This window comes from Populus nigra, chromosome 17 (assembly GCF_951802175.1).
Source record: "Populus nigra chromosome 17, ddPopNigr1.1, whole genome shotgun sequence".
Lineage (NCBI taxonomy): Eukaryota > Viridiplantae > Streptophyta > Magnoliopsida > Malpighiales > Salicaceae > Populus > Populus nigra.
In genome coordinates, this window is record NC_084868.1 from 9320333 (window position 1) to 9340556 (window position 20224).

The window sequence follows — 20224 nt, forward strand, 5'->3', positions numbered from 1 at the left end:
GATTCATGATGTATTTATAGCATATGAATCTTGTCTTTTTGTGGAGAGGAGGAGCTAAATGTAATTTCACCCTTGTAATATTTTGAATTGTGTTCTACTCAAGATAATATGTATTGGATCAATATACAATACTGAGGGACATGCATGGGGTCCCGGAAAAATTCCTAGCAAATGTTGGGCTCGGGCCTATTAGAAATGGGAAACGAGTCTAGGCGTGCTGCTAGAACCCATGCATGTTGGGCTCGGGGTGCGCTCTTGAGCCCGAGCCCATAGGGTGCTGACCATACTGGGTGTGCACCCATTTTGAGTAAATGCCTTGCATGGGCTTGGGCGTGGTCTCTTTAGGCCCCTGTTGTACATTAGGCCTAAGCTACCAAGCTAAAGAAGTTTTTTATTATTATTATTTTGGAGGGTATTTTTGGTCTATTTTAATAGGTTTTTTAGGTTATTTTATTTGGATCCAACACAAACAAATAATATTTGGCATTATTTGATGGGAAAAAACACACTATATATATATTTTTTTTTAATTTAAAAGGGAGTTTGGTTTAAACCTACAATTCATCCACTTTATACAAAATATTGTATTCAGAATGTCATTAAAAGTGTTTGTTTTTACGTTTCTTTTTTTAAAAAAATTGATTTGTTTTTTGCTTCAAAATATTTTTTAAGATTTTAAATCGTTTTATTGTATCGATATCAAAAATAAATTTTAAAAAATAAAATAAAAAAATATTATTTTAGTATATTTTTAAATAAATTTTTTTTGAAAATCAATTATATATTATTATAATCGGTAATATTGTAAAAATAGAGGAACACTTTATAATCATTTTCATGTCCCAAAAAACAAACTCATCCTGCTTTTACCATTCAAGCTATCAAAAACAAGTTCATCTTCCGTTAATTTTCCACATCAAAAAGAAAATGTAGAAAACATCTCTATCCAACTACCAAATACCAAATCCAATTCCCCGTCACTAAAAGGAATGACCATATGAAAAGAAAGAGACAGATAAACTACAAATCAATGCGACCAAGTCTCCTCTTTACTTCAAAAAACCCTCCCTCATTTAAACACTCCAAAAAATAATCCAAGAACGAAAAATCCACACGTTTTGCACTATCAATCTTTAAACCCTTTACTCCGTGAGACCCATTCTCTCTGTCTTTTTCTTCTTCTTGTTTTTTTTTTCTATTTCACTTTCCAGGAAAGCTACCAACAAAGAAAATTCCTATAGGCATGGTAACGCTTCCCTTACTCCATTTCTATATCACTAATAAATTAAATTGTACATTTGTCAGCTTCTTCTCCACCTTAGAAGAGTGAAAGTCGTTGTTGAACTTGAACTATTGAACTAGCGACCTTTTGACCAGTCCCACCTTCCCCAGCCAGCCAGCCAGCCTACAATTTATGCATACCCCGTAAAAACCTTGTGCGAAGCCATTCTTTCTATAAAAATTCTCTCTTTTCTCTCATCTTGATATCTTGAGTTCATACTAATCTTGAAATCCTCTCTGTAAAACATGAATGATCTCTTCTCCAGCTCCTTCTCTCGCTTTAGCAGCGAAGAAGCCCCCCCAGCTCACCATGTAATTCAGATGTCTGAAGCGCCATCCACTGGAGGGGTTAACCTTGACAAGTTCTTTGAAGATGTAGAGTCCATCAAAGACGAGCTGAAAGAGCTAGAGAAGCTTAATGGGAATCTTCAGTCTGCACATGAGCAAAGTAAGACTCTGCACAACTCTAGGGCTGTCAAGGACTTGAGGTCCAAGATGGATGCCGATGTTGCTCTAGCATTGAAGAGGGCAAAGCTGATCAAGGTCCGGTTAGAGGCCTTGGACCGGTCTAACGCAGTGAACCGGACTCTTCCTGGGTGTGGAGCGGGGTCTTCTTCGGATAGGACTAGGACTTCGGTGGTGAATGGGTTGAGGAAGAAGTTGAAGGATTTGATGGATGGTTTTAACGGGTTGAGGCAGAAGATATCGACTGAGTATAAAGAGACTGTGCAGAGGAGGTATTTTACAGTGACCGGGGAAAATCCTGATGAAAAGACTATTGATCTCTTGATCTCTACAGGTTAGTTGTTAATTCTTGGACCGATTTTGGTATTCGATAAAAGAACCTAATAGCGTTGACTTTAGATATACGGCTAAAGAGACAAAATTTATTTGCATGGTAAAATTGATCTCAACTTTTTTTTTTCTTCTTGGTATAAAAACGATTTGCGATAATTGGAAAGAGGGAGAATTTAGACTAGTGTTCACGCATGTGCGAGGGGATGATGTTTGTTCATCTCATATAGGTGGCAGCAACCCATGATGAGTGGGGACTGGTTGGTGATCGTTGACAGCCTTTCCCTTTTGTACATACAAACTCAATCTGCAAATCGTTTCATTTAGTTTTGTCTATGGTGTTCGTGGGATTAGATTCTAGCTAGTCATCACTTGGGTCGGCACTAAATTACTCTACCAGCTAATGAATGGAGTCCATTCAAATAAATTTACTGTGGTTTCTGGGAGTTTTTGAATTCAAGACCTTCAAGATTGGGATAGATTTGTTGCAATGGTCTAATGATTTGAAAATTTTGTCACTATACAGGTGAGAGCGAGACATTTCTCCAGAAAGCAATTCAACAACAAGGGAGAGGCAGGATTTTGGACACTATTAATGAAATTCAGGAAAGACATGATGCTGTGAAAGATTTGGAAAATAATCTAAAGGAGCTTCACCAAGTGTTCTTGGACATGGCAGTATTGGTTGAGCATCAAGGTGAACAATTGGATGACATTGAGAGCAACATGCAAAGAGCTAATTCTTTCGTGCGAGGCGGCACCCAGCAGCTGCAGACTGCCAGGAAACTACAGAAAAATACAAGGAAATGGACTTGTTATGCCATTATTATATTGCTGATCATCATACTTGTCGTGCTGCTCATTGTGCGGCCTTGGAAGTAGAGGTGAGGTTGTCTAGAGATCGATATGTCTATACCTATCAGCTGCCCTTCATTCCAGCTTGTTACGATGAGCATTTTATTTTATTTTTTGGCGTGTGGTTTATTTATTACTCTCTGCCTTTAGCGGATTATTAGAGGCAGAGAGATGGGAAATCATAGGATATCGAGTGTAATTTATGCGTGTGAGTGCATCCAGATTGGGAAAGCCATGGATTCCCTTTTGGATCTAGGCAGACATTGCCATATTGGAGACAAGCAACCCCTTTTCGTATTTAGATTCTTTTCTGTAACTAATATTTTTGATTTTAGATTATGAATCTTCCGTTCTTCGTGGCATGTTTATACGCGTTTTGTTGATCATGGGCCATGCCTCTACATCATGTATCTATATATATATATATATATATATGCTTGTAACTAGTCATAGAAAAATGCTCCCTCTCCCTTTATTCTATGTTGCTGGCAACTTCTTATCAAATATTTGGTGTGTTGGACTTGTAATCTTCTGCTTCAACAAAGGTGGCTTCGGATTTTCAACGACTTCCACTTGGCAATAGGGACTTGACTAGAATAAAAGAAATGGAAGGATTTAAAATCATTCGAGAAGGCACGTGTTCGAGATGCAAGGGAGACTTTGATTTTTCATTCTTCTGGAAATAAGGCACACGAAACTACAGTAAATAAGGGTGGAAATCTCACCTGAATTAAGTTTCCTAATAAACTTAGCTACGTCAGCATATAAAATGAGGCCTCCTCCTTAGAAGTTGTTTATCAAACTACAGTCATAATCCATGTGCTGGCTAAAACATGCAATACTGAGAACTATGCAGTGCTGGGGGCTTAAGAGTTAAGACTAAGATAGCCTTTCCAATCCAGGGTCCTTCAACGGGCCTCATAATTTCATGGCTCTATATGAACTGGGCTCATGTAATTGTACTCTAGACTTGCCGGTTCATTTGATAGAAAATCCAACACAGACATAAAGAAAGCTCCCTTCTAATGGGCTGAGCTGTGAGTCTGGGTCATTCTATGCTGAAAAGTATTAAAATCCTGTACACCTGCACTGTTAACAGGTTATTCACGGTCGAGCTGCTGGAGGGAGAAGAAGAAGAACAGCCAACCTTCAGGTTTAAGTGGGAAATTAACAAGTTATGCGCTGTTATCTTGATCCAACGATGTGCATTAAGAGAACCAAATCTAATGGATGTTATTGGATTCCTTATCGGTACCGAGCTTGTACAGTTGTGTGCAACAGTGAAAGCCTGTGAATTTCTCCTGGGATTCCGACGGTTTGGCATCAGCCCTTGTTAATAATGTCTTAGATAATATCTCCGGGAAACTGCCAGGTAGAAAGATATGAGGAGTGGCAGCACGCAACAAGCTTGCCTCCTACAAACTATCCAGTTTGATGCCTATAGAACTGGCTTTTAGAGATTAATTATTACCAGCTTTCCCCGACAGAGAAACGTATTTACGACAAACTTCTTAGGTATTGGGAACCAATTACGAATTTAATTGCTTATTGTACATGAACAAGCCAGTTTTAAGCTAAGTAAAACATCCTGGCTAGATTGGAGTTTTCTTGGGTTATTATCCAACTCAGCCTTCATAGCTTTTTTCCACGCAAAGTGGAAGAGATAGAGTATAGCCTGCCTGGATTTCCAACCTAGCTATATATATATATATATATATATATATATATATATATATATATATATATAAAGTGGAGGTTGTTGAAGGGATTGTGTATTGATCTGTTTTGGGTTGGTTACCTAGTGGCACTTGCATTATGGCAAGCCTATGCTTGCTTTCTTTGTTTTTTTTTTTTTTAAGCAGTGTTTTACCTGAAATTATTTATGGTGATGTTGAGAATGCGATCCAAATATCAAATAACATTTCATTAAAATTTAATTTTTTTTAATTTAAAATTCTTTTTTTATATTTTTTAATTGTTTTGATATAAAAAACGTTTTTTTAAAAAAAATTATTTTTTTAATGTATTTTTAAATAAAAAATACAAGAAATTTCATGAAATATATGTAGCTGGAAATTATGTTTTTGCTTTAAAAAAGAAAATAATAATCTGTACAGAAAATTTCCAAAACTTTGAGGAACATGGCAAAGAATACTAGCTGTTCCTCTTTTGCAGGATTTCCTGTTCCTTAAAAAAGTCGTACAAAAACACCAGCGAAAGATCATTATTAGGAGTTAGGACCACCGCAGAAAAAAATTCCCAATCTTCATCGAAATTTGTTTACACACATAAAATAATGATAGACATCTAACCTTTCTATATATATATATATATATATATATATATATATATATAGAATTGAATATTTTCCATAGCTGTTCACCCTAACCTATAATATTATGGATATTAGAAGTGATTATTTTCGGTTTGATTTGGTTTTTATCTATAAAAAAACAATCAAACTGGTTTTTTTTTGGGAAAAAAACCGAAACCGAGTAAAAAAAACTAGTTTTTGTTCGGTTCGGTTCAGTTTTTGATTTCAAAAAACCGAGAAAACCTATATGCTCATATTTCTTCTCGAACTCACTAGTAAGATGCCTTTTTAACAAATGTTGGTTTCTCTGCATTGTGCAAACAACCAGAAGCCAAAAATCAACACCACTGATTTTAATTAAAAAATAAAAATAAAATCAACATCCCAAATCCAAAACTCTGCTATAAATCAAAACCCTAAATTTCTTGCAAAATAAACATGGTTTTTTCTATATTTTTCAAATACCCAAATGCCAAAAATCCAAACCCGATTTTTTAAAATCAAAACCTCAAATCTTCTTATACAAATAAATCTTATCTTCTTTACATTTAAAAGAATACCCAGAAGCTGAAAAACAAAACCTATGTTTTTTTTATATAAAAAATATCAAAACCCAAACCCAAACAACACTAAAAATCAATAGGAAACATAGAACCCAGATAAAAAAAAAACTCATGATAGATTTAACCAAAATAGATGTACATACTTGTACCCCCATCACCACCAACAACAATCTGCTATAGAACTGATTCAACAGAACTTTCTTCTCGAATCTACAGTCCGTTTTAGACCCAGCACCTTGTCTGCAACCATAAAAAAAAAAAAGCATGAAAAAACTCAGCAAGGTCATTAATCATTATGGTCTTGTTGTATCTTGGCTGAAAAAAATGACAATAAAAGAATGTTGACAAGATGCATATGCTAAAACGCTATAAATGAGTAGTGGAGTACCATGTGATCTTGCGTAAATGAAAAGAAAAGGCCAACTGGATAGTGGATCAATCTGTTTTTGAGAGGCTTGATTGGCTGGTTGTTTTGGATCTCTGTCACTCTGTGTTTCTAAGTCTAGGGAGAGCGAGAGGTGAGAGGGGGCTGCTGGTAGCTAGGGTTACTGGGAGGCAAATCATTTTTTCTATTTATAGTACCTTTTTTTAACCTGTTTGGTTCGGTTTGTGTTAACCGGTTTCTGCCTTACAAAATCAAAACTGAACCGAATCGAACTAGAATTTTTTCTAAATATTCTAATCGGTTTAATCGGGTTTTTTTCGATTTGGTTTTTTCAGTTAATTTTTTTTTTGCTTTTCTCGGTTTAATCGATTTATCAGTTTTTTGATCACCCCTAATGGATATTACTGTTTATTTCTACATTGTGATTTTTTATTTTTTATTTTGCTATTTCATACTTCCAAGTTAAATTAGCATAGTTTTATGTTTGAAGATTTTTTCAATTTGCATGCTCTCACGTATACAAAGTGTCGAAAAATTATTCGATGTAAAATTAAAAATTAATTTTAATAAATATAATTTAAGACTATAGTAAAATAAAAATAAAAAGAACAATCATCAAAATAAACAATAAACAAAACCAAAGCCCATTGTTAAGACTTGGCCAACTTTAGTTTTGTCTCAAAAAGTTTTAATTTATGCATTATTTGGTACCTATAATTTTAAGATTTTATGTTATGATTCTAAAGTTCATTTTTTTAACAATTCAATCTGAGTTTTGAGATAAGAGATAGAAAGTCATTGAAAAATAGATGGATTAAGAAAGTGTTTGGCCGACCATAAAAAATACCGGTCTTGGTATCAATAGGTTTATCTTTGCGAGGGCGTTCACTGAAGATGGAATTGTCCATTAAGCATGCTAGAAAAAAATAGACCAGGGTAAATATAAGTTTTTTTTATTCATTTAGTGATTAAAATTTAGTGATTTTTTAAATAGTAATTAGTATTTTTAATTGTTTTTCAATTTCATAATACTCCAAAAAGATTATTGTATTAATTGTTTTCTCTTATATTTTATATAGATAAGTTTGTATTTACATGACGTGTTTAAAAGAAAATAAAAAATCATTTGTTTTTTGTAATCAAAATTAACATCTAAAATAAAATAAATGAAAATGTATAAAATAAAAAGGATAACCGAAGTAATATATTTGAATGTGAATCAATCTTTTACTTTTACTAAGAAGATCATCTTCCAATTTTATTATCCAATTGGTGCTAACAACTATTTTTTTCTGGTTCATATTTTTTTTAAAAAAATTATGATAGTAAGCTTAAATACCGTCTTTTCATTTCTCAATTAAGAAAAATCATCATACTAGAAAACACATCTATGACCAATAATGCCAACACGTTTTCTCTTATATTAGAAATTAACTTAAATTCCTATCCATAACATAGCGCGAGTGATATGACTAATTAAACTATTTGTGCTTAGTTTGGTGGAAAAAAATATTTTTTCTTGATTTATAAATTTTTCAATTTAAAACTAAGAGATTTTGTTTTTTTACATGTTATAGACTTATATGGAGATGTATTTTTAAAATGAACTTCTAAAAAGTTATAGTCTTAATTGACATAAAAATTGATTTGAAAATATACATTGACATCAATACATATAAACACACACACCTTAACATCAAGAATATGTGCTAACAAAACTCTAAAACATGTAGGAAAATGTGTACACATAAACACAAAAAACTATTTATTGTACTATTTGAACAAAAAAATAGGATGCCTTGGTGTTGGGGGTAATGCTGTCTTTTTCAACAGCCTATCGGTCATTAAAGGATTGTCAGGGGCATATGTATCTTTTTTACTTTTCAAAACATTAAAATGAATAATTTAACCTCCAAGTAAAAAAAAATAGAACTGTATCTTTTGACCTTTTAGAATTTAGTAAAAAAACATTTTTTTTCCCTTGGATTCATAAAGGGAAAAAAAAGAGACATTCGCCCAAGGGCATTTCTTTCTTTTATAGAGGTTTTTTTTTTTTGGTTAATTCTAGATTCATGGAGGGTATTTTGATCTTTTTACATTGAACAATTAATTTTTATATTTAAAAAGCTAATGACGCATGTTTTTTATGAACAACGCATAGAAAGCACCTGCGACCTTTAGGTAGCTTGTGTGGCATCTCCTTGTGGTCATACCTGTCTTTTTGTCGTGTCCTTGGAAGCTCTATTGCATTTACTTCCTCCAGGTGTGACGCATAAATACAAATGATGGGCGGTTTATTGTTGATGATCGTTTCTTTTTTTTTCCTCTCCTCTCCAAAAAATTACATGTCCTTATTGGTTTTCAATTTTATCATTCAATCAAATTTTATAGTGTTTTACTTTTTTCAATTTGGTACTCACTCTTTTAATTTTTTTTTCTTTTGTTGAATTTATTTTTCTTTTTAGTTTAACCATTCAATCAACAAATTTGTGTTGCCCTCTAATTTTGTTTTATTTTGATTTTCACTCTTATTTTTTTAATTACAATATTTTGTTTTAGATCATTTTGTGTAATTGATATTTTTTCCCGGTTTCATCTATAAGCGTTTGATTTATTGGGGATTAGATTTCACAGTTTTTTCATTTATGGAATTTGCAGTCAAATCACCCAAGTCACATGTTTGAAAAGTTAACTCATGTTGACGTTCTTTTTTTGGCTTATTTTCATTTTTTGATTTAATCGTTTGACATTTAAAAAAAAACATTGCCTTTGTTGTTTTATTCGATTTCTTTTAAATCTGATTATACAAGTCTCATGACTTGAGCCACGAGTTTTGCAGGTTAACCTGAGTTGGCTCGCTTGTTATTATCCAGGTTACGTGTCTATCATGCTAACTTAGATTGACTTGGATCGTTTTGTTTATTTGTTTGTTTTATCCAATTTTATACTTCTAATTTAAGTGATACTTTTTTTTTAATATCTTTTTTAATTTATGTTTCAATTAATATCTCTCCTCTATGATTTTTTATTTTCTTATTTAGCCATTTTTTGAATTGAGATTTTTATTTTTAAAAAATTATTTTGTACGCATTTATTTTTTTAAGATAATATTATGATTCATATATAATTTTTTTATGTTTTATATACATGGATTTTATTGAGCCCGGATTATCTAGGTCCAGATGTTGTTAAGGTCTGTCCATATTTGACTACATTCAATTCTTTACCTATCCGACTTTAGAATCTAATATGTTTGTTGAAGTCTATTGAACTTTCTTTTCACAAGCTAAAGTATCATATCATTTAATAAATAATTAATAGAGAAGCAAATTCCATGTAGCTGATTTGAATTAGTTTAGAAATTGGAACTAGGGTTTGCTTAAATTTAGTTGCTATAAAATTGGCTTAAATAGTTACTGCTGTAATAAACTACATCTTGAAAGTTGGCTGGTGGTATAAATGAGTTTATTACAAGTTTATTGGTACTAATACTAATAAAAATTTTGTATTTTATAATTTTGATACAATGTTTTGCTTCTCATATGTATTTTTATTCCTGTAGACCATGTCAGTAATTATAGATCTTGAAAGTTGGCTGGTGGGTGTGCATCGGAGCTTTAGTGTAATGTTTAATTGTCTGGTATAGCAAATTAGATATAATGTCGCATGTTATTAATTGAAAATGCAATCTCTATATTTTGATTTTTTATTCAAATTAAAATATGAATATTCATTGAATATCCAATAAATGGATAATAAATATCCGAAACCTGATCGAGTCAGGTTTAATTTATACTCAGTCCAGTCTGGGTTTGGATCGGAATCGGTTCCTGTGCAGATATTGCAATTCCGACCCAACGGTAACATCGCCGATCCTAGTTTAAAACATGAAAAGAGGGGAGTTATAAGAAAGCAGGTCCACTTTTCCGTCGTCCTTCTCGTTGGTTTTAAAAAAGCGAGGCGGACAAATTATTGAATGGAGACAGAGCATGTCCCGTGGTTGATTCTTATTGGTGATTTTCTAGGCAATAAAAAAGCGTAGTAATTAGGACCAATTCATACGTTAATCAAATTAAATATTTGCACTTGAGTGTCTAGCTGCTGTGGTCCGTGTGACTTGTTTCGCTCCCGTTCCGGGTTTGACCTTCTATGTGCATGTCTATTATCCTCGCGGTGCCTAACCTGTCCCTGGGCTTGCAGGATGTCCAGTGGACCGTGGGGAATAATCGTAGTGCGCTCAAGCTGGCCCGGACACCCCACGTAAATAAAAAAAAAATTTTAATATATTTTAAGATTAATGAATTTATGCACTCGAAATTGAAGGATAAATAAGGGGTTAGCTTGAGGTAGCAATTTGCATGGAAGAGGTGGAATATTTATTGAATCGTGGAGGGGACCACAAGTACATGGAGTAAACACACCTTCGATCTACCCCTCCGACCTAAACTACCATCCTTTCGCTTCAATGCCCACAATTCGCGTGAATAATTTTTTTATTTTTATTTATTTTTTACCTAAATATATACATCCATTAAACAATTTAATTATCCATAATTCGCCGACCAACTTGGGCCTTTATATTGATTAGCTTGCACCCTTTCTAGCCAATAAGCATCTCAGTTACGCCACCTTTGCAGGCCGGTCCAACCTCATGTGTTTTTTCTTACCATTTGGCTTTTTGTATGATTATATAAAAAAATAATCATAAATATATCGAACACGTGCGTGTATCCAATAAAAATATTATATTCTTCACACTTTAAATTATCACATTTATGTCAAAACCAAAACTCAATATATATATATGAAATAATAAAACATAGATATGTTAGGAGACTCATGTAAAATAAAAGGCTTCGGAAAAACTCCTTACATACAGACTCATAGGCACTATTTACTTGAACAACATAACGAGAATTTTGGCCTTCCCATACAAATTATCAAGTTGGTTACTGTGGGTAGTAGTTATTATTAGATTGTTAAGATAAATAAATTTTTTTATATTTTAAATACAATAAAATTTTCATATTTTTATTCTGTTTTCATAAATGTAAAATATAATAATAAAACAAAAATATTAATACGTGCAATGCACATTCTAACATATGAGAGAAGCAGATATTTCTCAGACGACACGTATAACGCTTCTTGATAATAAAAAATATATTTTTGTTGTGTCATTGAAATTATCACAACATACATTTCCTAGTAAGGCTTTGATAGGAAGGTTTATTACTGATATTTATAAAATACAATTAAGTTTTTTAATTTATATTTATGATTTTTATATAAAAAAAGTGTTTTCAAAAACCTGCTTTTTTAATGAAAAAAAAATATAAACCATGCTGAATCGCAGATTAAATAGTTAGTGTGTGTATATGTCTTGCATTAAAATAAGGTACACAACCCTCCCGAGTAGAAGCCATGAACCGGTCACATGTAAAGTGTACTGCGTTAACACCAATGTACTGTGAACTGCGGAGGAGATGGACAACACTGTCCTCCTCCTCATCAGACTCCGATTACAAAAAGGAATACTGTCCTGACACAGCTACAGAACAGAAGAACCTGCCAGACATTTCTACCTTTATCAGTTGCTTAGCCCCTGCAATTCTCAGAATTTCCCCACCATCGCATGATTTATTAGCCTTCTGCCTCCTTTCTGACCACAAACAAAAAAAAAATCACCATTTTTAGTGATCAATCCTTTGTTAACCACGGAATTGAAATTTAAAAAACAAAGAATTAAAGGAAAAGAGACTCGGTGTCTTGTTTTTGTGTTTTAGATGTGTTTTTTTTAATATATTTTTCAAATAAAAAATCACTTTAAAAAATACCTATCATCAAAATACCAATCCTAGCTCTCAGTAATTCTTTCTGTCAATTTAATACATGAAAAGAGGTCAGTTATAATAAAGCAGGCCAGCACCCTTTTCTGTCCTCTTTCTCTTTCGTTTTAAAGAGAGAGGTGGACAAATTATGGAATGGATTTGGGCGATCAATTGGTACATGCCTTGCAGATGAACAGAGATATATATATGCATGCACTCCAAAGTATGGCCCCCGATTGATTCTTAATTATGGGTATTTTTCTAGGAAATCAGTAGGCGTATTACCACCTGCAAATATCCCACAAACTTTCCATCATGATTATTTTAAAATATGTTTTTTTTTTTAATTTTATAAATACATTGATATAATATTTTTTAAAAAAATTATTTTTAATATCAATAAATTAAAATGATTTAAAAACATTAAAGAAATTAAATTAAAACTAAAAAAATAAAAAAATATAATAATAATTTAAAATTAAAAAAAATTAAATTTTAATATAAAACAGATTAAAATTAAATTTAAAAAAAATTACAGCAATACGGCAACTTCTAACCTGTCACTGAGCTGCTGCTCTTTGCAAGGAAAAAAAAAAGAGTAAAAGAAAACCATCCATCTTATTATATATATATATAAAACTGAAAATCATGTTCAGATAATGAGTAGGACCCATTTGCAGGGAATCTTAGTAACAACCTCCAGCCTTCCTTCTGTGACAGAAAAGGAAGGAAATCATCACATGAAAAATAGTTAACAATCCTGATGAAGAGTTTTTTCTTGAAGAACACCGCCCTCCCCAACTAATTCATATGAATTCCAACACTAAAGAATAATATATAATATATATTATTTTATTATAATTATTTTATTAATATTTGTATATAATACACAGTATTCAGTTACAACTTTCAATTCCCTTTCTCCTCCTACCTCCTCCTTTCCCCTTCCTATATAGGAGGAGTATAAAATTCCATCTCTCTCTCTCTCAAAACTAGCTAAGCAAGAAAGCAAGCTTTTTCTTTGTAAGTTCTTCAATGGAGTACTAGCTAGTAGTGTCAACTTCTTTGATTTCTTTTTGGGTTTTTGTTTTCCATCATGAACTCATAAATTTCATTTCATTTCTTTCTTTCTTTCTGGGGGTCTCATTTTTTGTTCTAACTAATATATATTGCAGGAGGCCAAAGGGTAACCAAGGTAGATTGTCATCCTAAACATGTATGTAGAGACAGCTTGCTTTGAACCCAACAACTCCATGGTAGAAGATGTTACTGATGATGGGTTTTGCCATGCTATACCACTCATGGCAGGTAACAGTACCACAAATAGCTTTGAAGAGCATCTCAAACTGTCCATGGAAGAGTTTTCCAATCATTACCCCCAAGAAGAATCTGCTGCTGCCTCCATGGAAGAAATCCAACTTCAACATCACATGGCTTTCAGCAATAACAATACCAACCACCATTTAATGCAACAGTACCCTACTCAACTCCTATCATATGACCACTCCTCCAATTGGGATCCCAATATCATTCAATTCCAAGAGATGCACCAAGTACTTGATCAAAATAGCAGCTTTGATGCTACTGCTAATACACAATCCTCCTTGCCACCTGATCTTCTTAATCTTTTCAACTTGCCCAGATGCACATCAACATCTACTTTGCTTCCTAATTCATCAATTTCCTTTACAAACCCTGCCCATAAGGCTCCTTTGGGCTTCATGGGGGTGGACAACACATCTGCGCGTTTCGACCCATACACACTTGCTCCACAGCCTCATTTGTTTAGGGAATTGGTTCAGTCTTTACCCCCGCATGGTTATACTTTGCCCACGCCCTTGTTTGGTGGAGGCCAAGGGGATGATCATGTGGATGGACAAAGTGGTGGAGGCCTTAGTTACCAAGATGGGGATCATGGAGATGGGGTTTTTGAGTTTACTGATGAAATGGCTTGCATTGGTAAGGGAATTAAGAAGACTGGCAAAGTTACTAAGCATTTCGCTACGGAACGCCAAAGGAGAGAACACTTGAATGGAAAGTACACTGCCTTGAGGAACTTGGTTCCAAATCCTTCCAAGGTACTACTTAATATCACATCATGATCAGCTCTATTACATTTGCTTAATTACCATATATATATTAATTGATCATTGTTGGTGTCATTTGCTTCTTAATGACCCTGTTCATATTTTTGGATGCTAAATATCCATTATTTGGTGTGTTAGAACGATAGGGCATCTGTGGTGGGAGAAGCAATTGATTATATCAAAGAACTTCTTCGGACGGTTCAGGAGCTAAAATTACTAGTGGAGAAGAAGAGATGCGGTCGAGAGAGAAGCAAATGGCGCAAGACTGAAGAAGATGGTGGGGTAGAAGTTCTTGATAATTCTGACATCAAGGTTGAACCAGATCAATCAGCATACAGTAACGGATCATTAAGAAGTTCTTGGCTTCAGAGGAAGTCCAAGGACACTGAGGTAGATGTCCGCCTAATCGAAGACGAAGTTACAATCAAACTGGTTCAGAGAAAGAGAGTTAATTGCTTGTTATATGTCTCCAAAGTCCTTGATGAGCTTCAGCTTGATCTCCACCATGCTGCTGGTGGCCTTATCGGTGATTACTACAGCTTTCTGTTCAACACCAAGGTCAGTTTTTATGTACCAGCCTCCATCTTTAAATTTTAATTGCTTGGTTTAATAAGCACACAATTAATTAAAAAAGGAGGGGTTTTGATGGAGACATGTACTTGTAATGTTGCAGATAAATGAAGGATCATGTGTTTATGCTAGTGCCATAGCCAACAGACTGATTGAGGTTGTGGACAGGCAGTATACATCCAGTACTACTACTGTACCAGCTGCAGGCAGTTGTTATTAGTGTGGGAGGACATCGTATTCATATTCCTTTAGTTATAAGAATATCAAACTCTTTTTCTGTGCTCTTGTTCAGACGATCACTCTTTGCCTGTGTTGAGGGAACAATAGGGAACTAATAGGCAAGGTTTAGATACTAGTGGTTACAATGTTGATGGGAGGATAATCATACAGCTGCTTTTATATGTTTATTCCCAAGGTTGAAGTTCATGCTAATTAACTAAGTTCCTTGTCATGCTGGTGAACTATGTGGTATGCTCTTATTGTTTTTGCACAATCTCATATGATAATCCCATAAAAAAAAGGTTTCAACTCTTGCTTGAAGTGCTGACTGACCGACAATGAAGTTGTTTCTGTGTTCAAGGATATGCTAAGGAGTGAAAGAGTCCTATGTTCACTTTTGGGCAAAGGCTAGAATCAATACCATAAAATTAGCAAATACACATAGACACACCGATTGGAAATATTCTGTCGATAATTTGCGTGAATTTTTCCGACTAAATATGACCTCGTAGGAGCCATTAATAAACATTAACAAGAATATTACCTCTGTATATATTGAGGGAATTACAATGGAAAATGAAGGAATAAAAAAAAGGTAAAAAAATACAATGACGTGTTATTTTTACAAACAAAATTAACAATAAATTTAAATCCTTTGATTAAATTTGTCTATAATATTTAATTTATAACCTGACAAGCGACCCTCCTATCTCTTCCCCATTCTTCATCCTCCATTTTTCTCAACAACAAACACCCCTCTATTTTATCACAAATCAACATTCCAATGTAAATTCAATCACCCCAACGCTCAGTTTGCTGGTATCCTTGTTCTGATTCAGATTTTATTGAATTCTCCATTTCAAGTAAGCAAAACTACCCGTTTTTTTATTTTAACTCGATTTTAAAATGTTGATTTTTATTGCATATTTTTGTAGTATATGTATTTTGTTTGAGTGTTTACATGTACTATAGCTTTTTTCCATATAAATTTATTGTATGAATATATGATTTGTACATGTTAGGGTTTGTTTAAGATTTTGTAAAATTATATTTGTTTGTAAATTATTGAAATTTAATTTGAATTTGTGACTTAGATGTTTTGTGATGAAATAAATAATGGTTTATTTAACAAGTCCGTTTTATATTTTGTCAATTTTATTGTTAAGTTGAATTTTTTAATAAATGTATAAAAATTTGAATTTATATAGATATATAATTGATAATGATCTAGCTGTACTATTATAATGATTTGAATATGTTTGATTTAAACTAATGTTCTGTTATTTATTTAGTTTGCGTAATTATTACATGTTGTCATCAATATTCTATATAGGTTTGACATAAGTAATGAATAATCGTTCATGAATGTATCGAGATTCATCTGAAGAGTTGCGTAGGATGTATTATCATAATAGGGTTTAGGATTTTATTAATTGCGCACTATATAACCCAAAAGATATTAGTGAAGGCGGTATTAGATGTTCATGTAAGAGGTGTAAAAATAAATAGTGTCTCAATCTAAATGTTGTAATGATGCATCCTTTATATATATAAAAAAGGTTTATGGAGAGATACCTGTATTGGTTTACACACAAAAAACCATATGTTCCTCACGAGACCATGGTAGAAGGGTTGTTAGGTCAATTTTTAGCTCTAGCAACGTGCATGAAGCTATAGATAACAACAATAATCCTTATAGAAATATGATTATAGATGCGATGATAATGAATCGAGGTTATACCGGTCAATGTCCAATAGTAGATAAAGAACTTAATGTAGACGCAACCAGGCTTTTTTATCTTTTGAAAGACTCTAACGAACCATTATGAGATGAGTGCACAAATCATAGTAAATTATTGGTCATTGCACAAGTGTTCACCATCAAGTCAAATTATGAGTTAATTAAGGTCAATTACGACACAATTATCGAATGGGTGAAAATCATTTTACCTGAAGGAATGTCTTTGTTTTTGTCAAGCAATGCCAGCAAGTTTATTACATAAATAATTATTTCTTTAAAAATGATCATTCAAGAACTTATTGGTTATCCGTATTATAAAGCAAACCTAGGGGTCGTGTTCAGGTTGTTCAGGATGGCAACGGTGAATTAACAATGGGAGATGATGTTTTTCAACTTGATGAGTTAGTTGATCCATATCGAGTTGCTCCATCTAAAGACTTAGAAGAAAATTCAATTTTTCGCGTTCCCAAGAATACTTTTGTTGATGTTGACATTGAGGAATTAAAAGATATTTTGAGAACCAGTGGATATACACAAGTTAATGAAGATGATGATAGTGACGAAATCAATGTAGAAGATTGTGATAGATATGATGATGAAATTTAAGAAGAAAACAATTTTGATTAATTTGCACAACACGAATGTGTAATGCCATAAACTGTAATGTAATATTTCTGGATGAAATTAACTTTAATGTAATGACAATTACGTTTATTAATTATTAAATTACAATAACACATTTATTTTATGTGATTTTATTATTACACACAGAACTTGTGTGTTATTGTATTGTGTGTGCTACTGTGATTTTAAGTATTTGTATGATAAATATATAAGGAATACAAATACAATCTGATAACAAAAAATCGTTCTGCATTGATGGAAATACCAACAAAATTATAAAATACAAACAAATGCAACGATGGATTAAGTCCGTCAATATATTTCATAGAGCATTAGAAATGTTCCCTTCTCACTAGCACTATTTATTATGTTCAATAGATACGAGATCACTGACAGTTAATGTCCGTCGGTATTTTTCTAAGAGCTAAGGTATTGTTCACTTCTCACTTGTATTATTTATTACTGTTCAGTATATACAAAATCACTTATAGTTAATGTACGTCGGTATTTTCTTGAGAACTAAGGTGTTATTCACTTCTCACTTGCACTATTTTATTATTGTTCAACATAAATGGAATCACCAACGGTTAATGTACATCGATATTTTCCCGAGAGCTAAGGTATTGTTCACTTCTCACTTGTATTATTTATTACAATTCAGTACATATGGAATCACCGACGATTAATGTATGTCGATATTTTCCTAAGAACTAAGATACTTTTCACTTCTCACTTGCACTAATTTATTACTGTTCAGCTATATGAAATCACCAATGGTTAATGTACATCGATATTTTCCTGAAAGCTAAGGTACTGTTCACTTCTCACCTGCACTGTTTATTACTGATCAATACATACAAAATCATTGACAGAATAAAAAAGGTAGTCAATGATAGTTGGCGAATTTCTAAAAAAAATTTATTAAATTGAAAATCTCAATTAGACTTTATAGATGAATACACCAATCAAAAAATTAAAAAAATTAATATTTAATTATTTGTTGGTAAAAACCATCAGTAAAAAGCCCCAAATTAAAAGACCAAAATCCCTAAAATGATAAGAGACTAGCACATTTCTCTTCTTCTCTCCTCCTAGATCTTCATCTTCATTTCTCTTCTCTCTCTCTTTTTATCTCCAGCCCATTATTTTCTCTTCTCTTCTTCTTCATGCTCAGGTATGTCTTCTCCTCTCCTTTTCTTCTCTGTATATTTAATGATTTGTTCAAATTTTTTTGTTCTCTTTTTAAGCTCGGGAAAACTCAACATTAAGGTAAGATTCTTCTTTTTCCTTCTCTTTTTGTGTGTTTTTTTCTTCATTTTTTTATATTTTTTCTGATATTAATAATTGTATAAATGTTAATGAGAGTTTTTTTTATTTTTTTATTTTTCTGTTATTAATAATTGTATAACTGGTAATGGAATTTTTTTTGTAATTTTTCTGTTATAAATAATTGTATAAATGTTGATGGCAATTTTTTTTCTTAAATCTTTCTAATATAAATAATTGCATAAATGTTGATGGTGATTTTTTAATTTTTTTAGTTTTTTCTATTATTAATAATTGTATAAATGTTATTGGAAATTTTTAATTTTTAATTTTTAATTTTTATGCTATTTAATGATTGTATATAGATTGTTGGAATTTTTTTAATTTTATGTTAATTTATGATTTTATATAGATTGTTGAAATTTTTTTAATTTTCTCATATTAATATGGTTAACTAATTGATTTGTTGGTGTTAACAAACAATTTTTAATTTCATGAAAAATAAAAAAATATTGAAAAAACAAATAGCAGTCATCATAAATAAATAAATTTTAAAATAGCTAGGATAATTGAATAGTTTTTAATGGGAAATATTGATGCTACATATACTTTCATGTGTTTATATTAACCTCATATGATCATTTCATAAATGGTCGTAGCAAAATTAATTGAAAATTTAGTTAATAGTTTTTAATGTGAAATATTGATACTACATATCCTTTCATGTGTTTATATTAACCTCATATTACCATTTCATAAATGGTCGTAGCAAAATTAATTGAAAATTTGGTTAATTAACATAATTAAAATTATTCGATTGAAATAAAATCAATTAGTTTGTAATCAATCTAATTTAAATTGAGTAATTTCTCGTATAAAGAAGGCGTTGCCAATTGTTTTTTTAAAAGGAATGATTTATAATATCTTAATCCTTTAATTTGTGTAGATGTCTAGAAAAAAGTCAATAACACGTTGTGCGGATATAATAGCTACTAGTTTTTCTAGCAACTCTTTTAGCGATTTAGAGTTGTTAGGTGCTGACCAAGAACAGGTACCTAAGACACAGGCTTCCACTCACGATGCGGGCTCATCAAGTGCGATGCCACCATGTCAAGGGGGGACCCTTCATAATAGGATCCATTTAACCGGATGTACTAGGCTCAATAGAAGAACACTCTTTCAATGTAAGTTTATTTTCCCTTTACATTGACATGCTAATAATTTTTGAAAAATTAATTTTAATTAATAAATGCAATTTCAGGTTTACAAACATGAAGGTTATCAGAATCATAACATTGATAATGAAATCATCGATGAAAATTTCATTGTTTCATGGTGTCAGGTTTTTAAATATCCTGAATGAAAACATATGATTGATGCATGATTCAGAAGGTTTAAGGTTAATATTAACTTATTTTTTTTATTATATTAATTCGGTTAGTTTATTAACTTATTAATGAAATTTTTCTTGTACAAATCTTAACTATAAGGAAAATTTTGAATGAGATAAAGCTGACAATGTTATTGCAATAAAGGTTTGGGAGAATCACATTGCAACTAAGTAAGATTGAAATGAAGATAAAAAATTTTAATCCTTTTATTCAATTTTATTAATTCATTTACTAACAGATAATTCATTTGTACCATATAGGTTGTGTGATTTTTGGTACAATGCGCAATACGAAAAAAAAAA

General features: G+C 32.1%; 2 protein-coding genes across 4 annotated transcripts; both read left to right on the plus strand.

The window, feature by feature from the left end:
* Positions 1–1304: 1304 nt before the first annotated feature.
* LOC133677035 (syntaxin-121-like) lies at positions 1305–4592 on the plus strand. Of its 3 annotated transcripts, none has more exons than XM_062098867.1 (3): positions 1305–2080; positions 2603–2960; positions 4031–4592. In XM_062098867.1, exons 1-2 carry the CDS (start codon positions 1528–1530, stop codon positions 2956–2958), a joined length of 909 nt encoding a protein of 302 aa, XP_061954851.1. In that variant the 5' UTR covers positions 1305–1527; the 3' UTR covers positions 2959–2960; positions 4031–4592. The 3 variants fall into 3 exon arrangements, with proteins under 3 accessions (XP_061954851.1, XP_061954852.1, XP_061954850.1); XM_062098868.1 differs by lacking the exon at positions 4031–4592 and adding an exon at positions 3477–3494; XM_062098866.1 differs by lacking the exon at positions 4031–4592 and having other exon boundaries at positions 1308–2080; positions 2603–3293.
* An 8242-nt stretch (positions 4593–12834) lies between these two features.
* Positions 12835–15142, plus strand: LOC133676424 (transcription factor bHLH91-like). Its single transcript, XM_062098068.1, has 4 exons — positions 12835–13047; positions 13200–14102; positions 14250–14669; positions 14785–15142. The coding sequence occupies exons 2-4, from the start codon at positions 13239–13241 to the stop codon at positions 14899–14901; spliced, it is 1401 nt and encodes a 466-aa protein (XP_061954052.1). The 5' UTR covers positions 12835–13047; positions 13200–13238; the 3' UTR covers positions 14902–15142.
* Positions 15143–20224: the final 5082 nt, after the last annotated feature.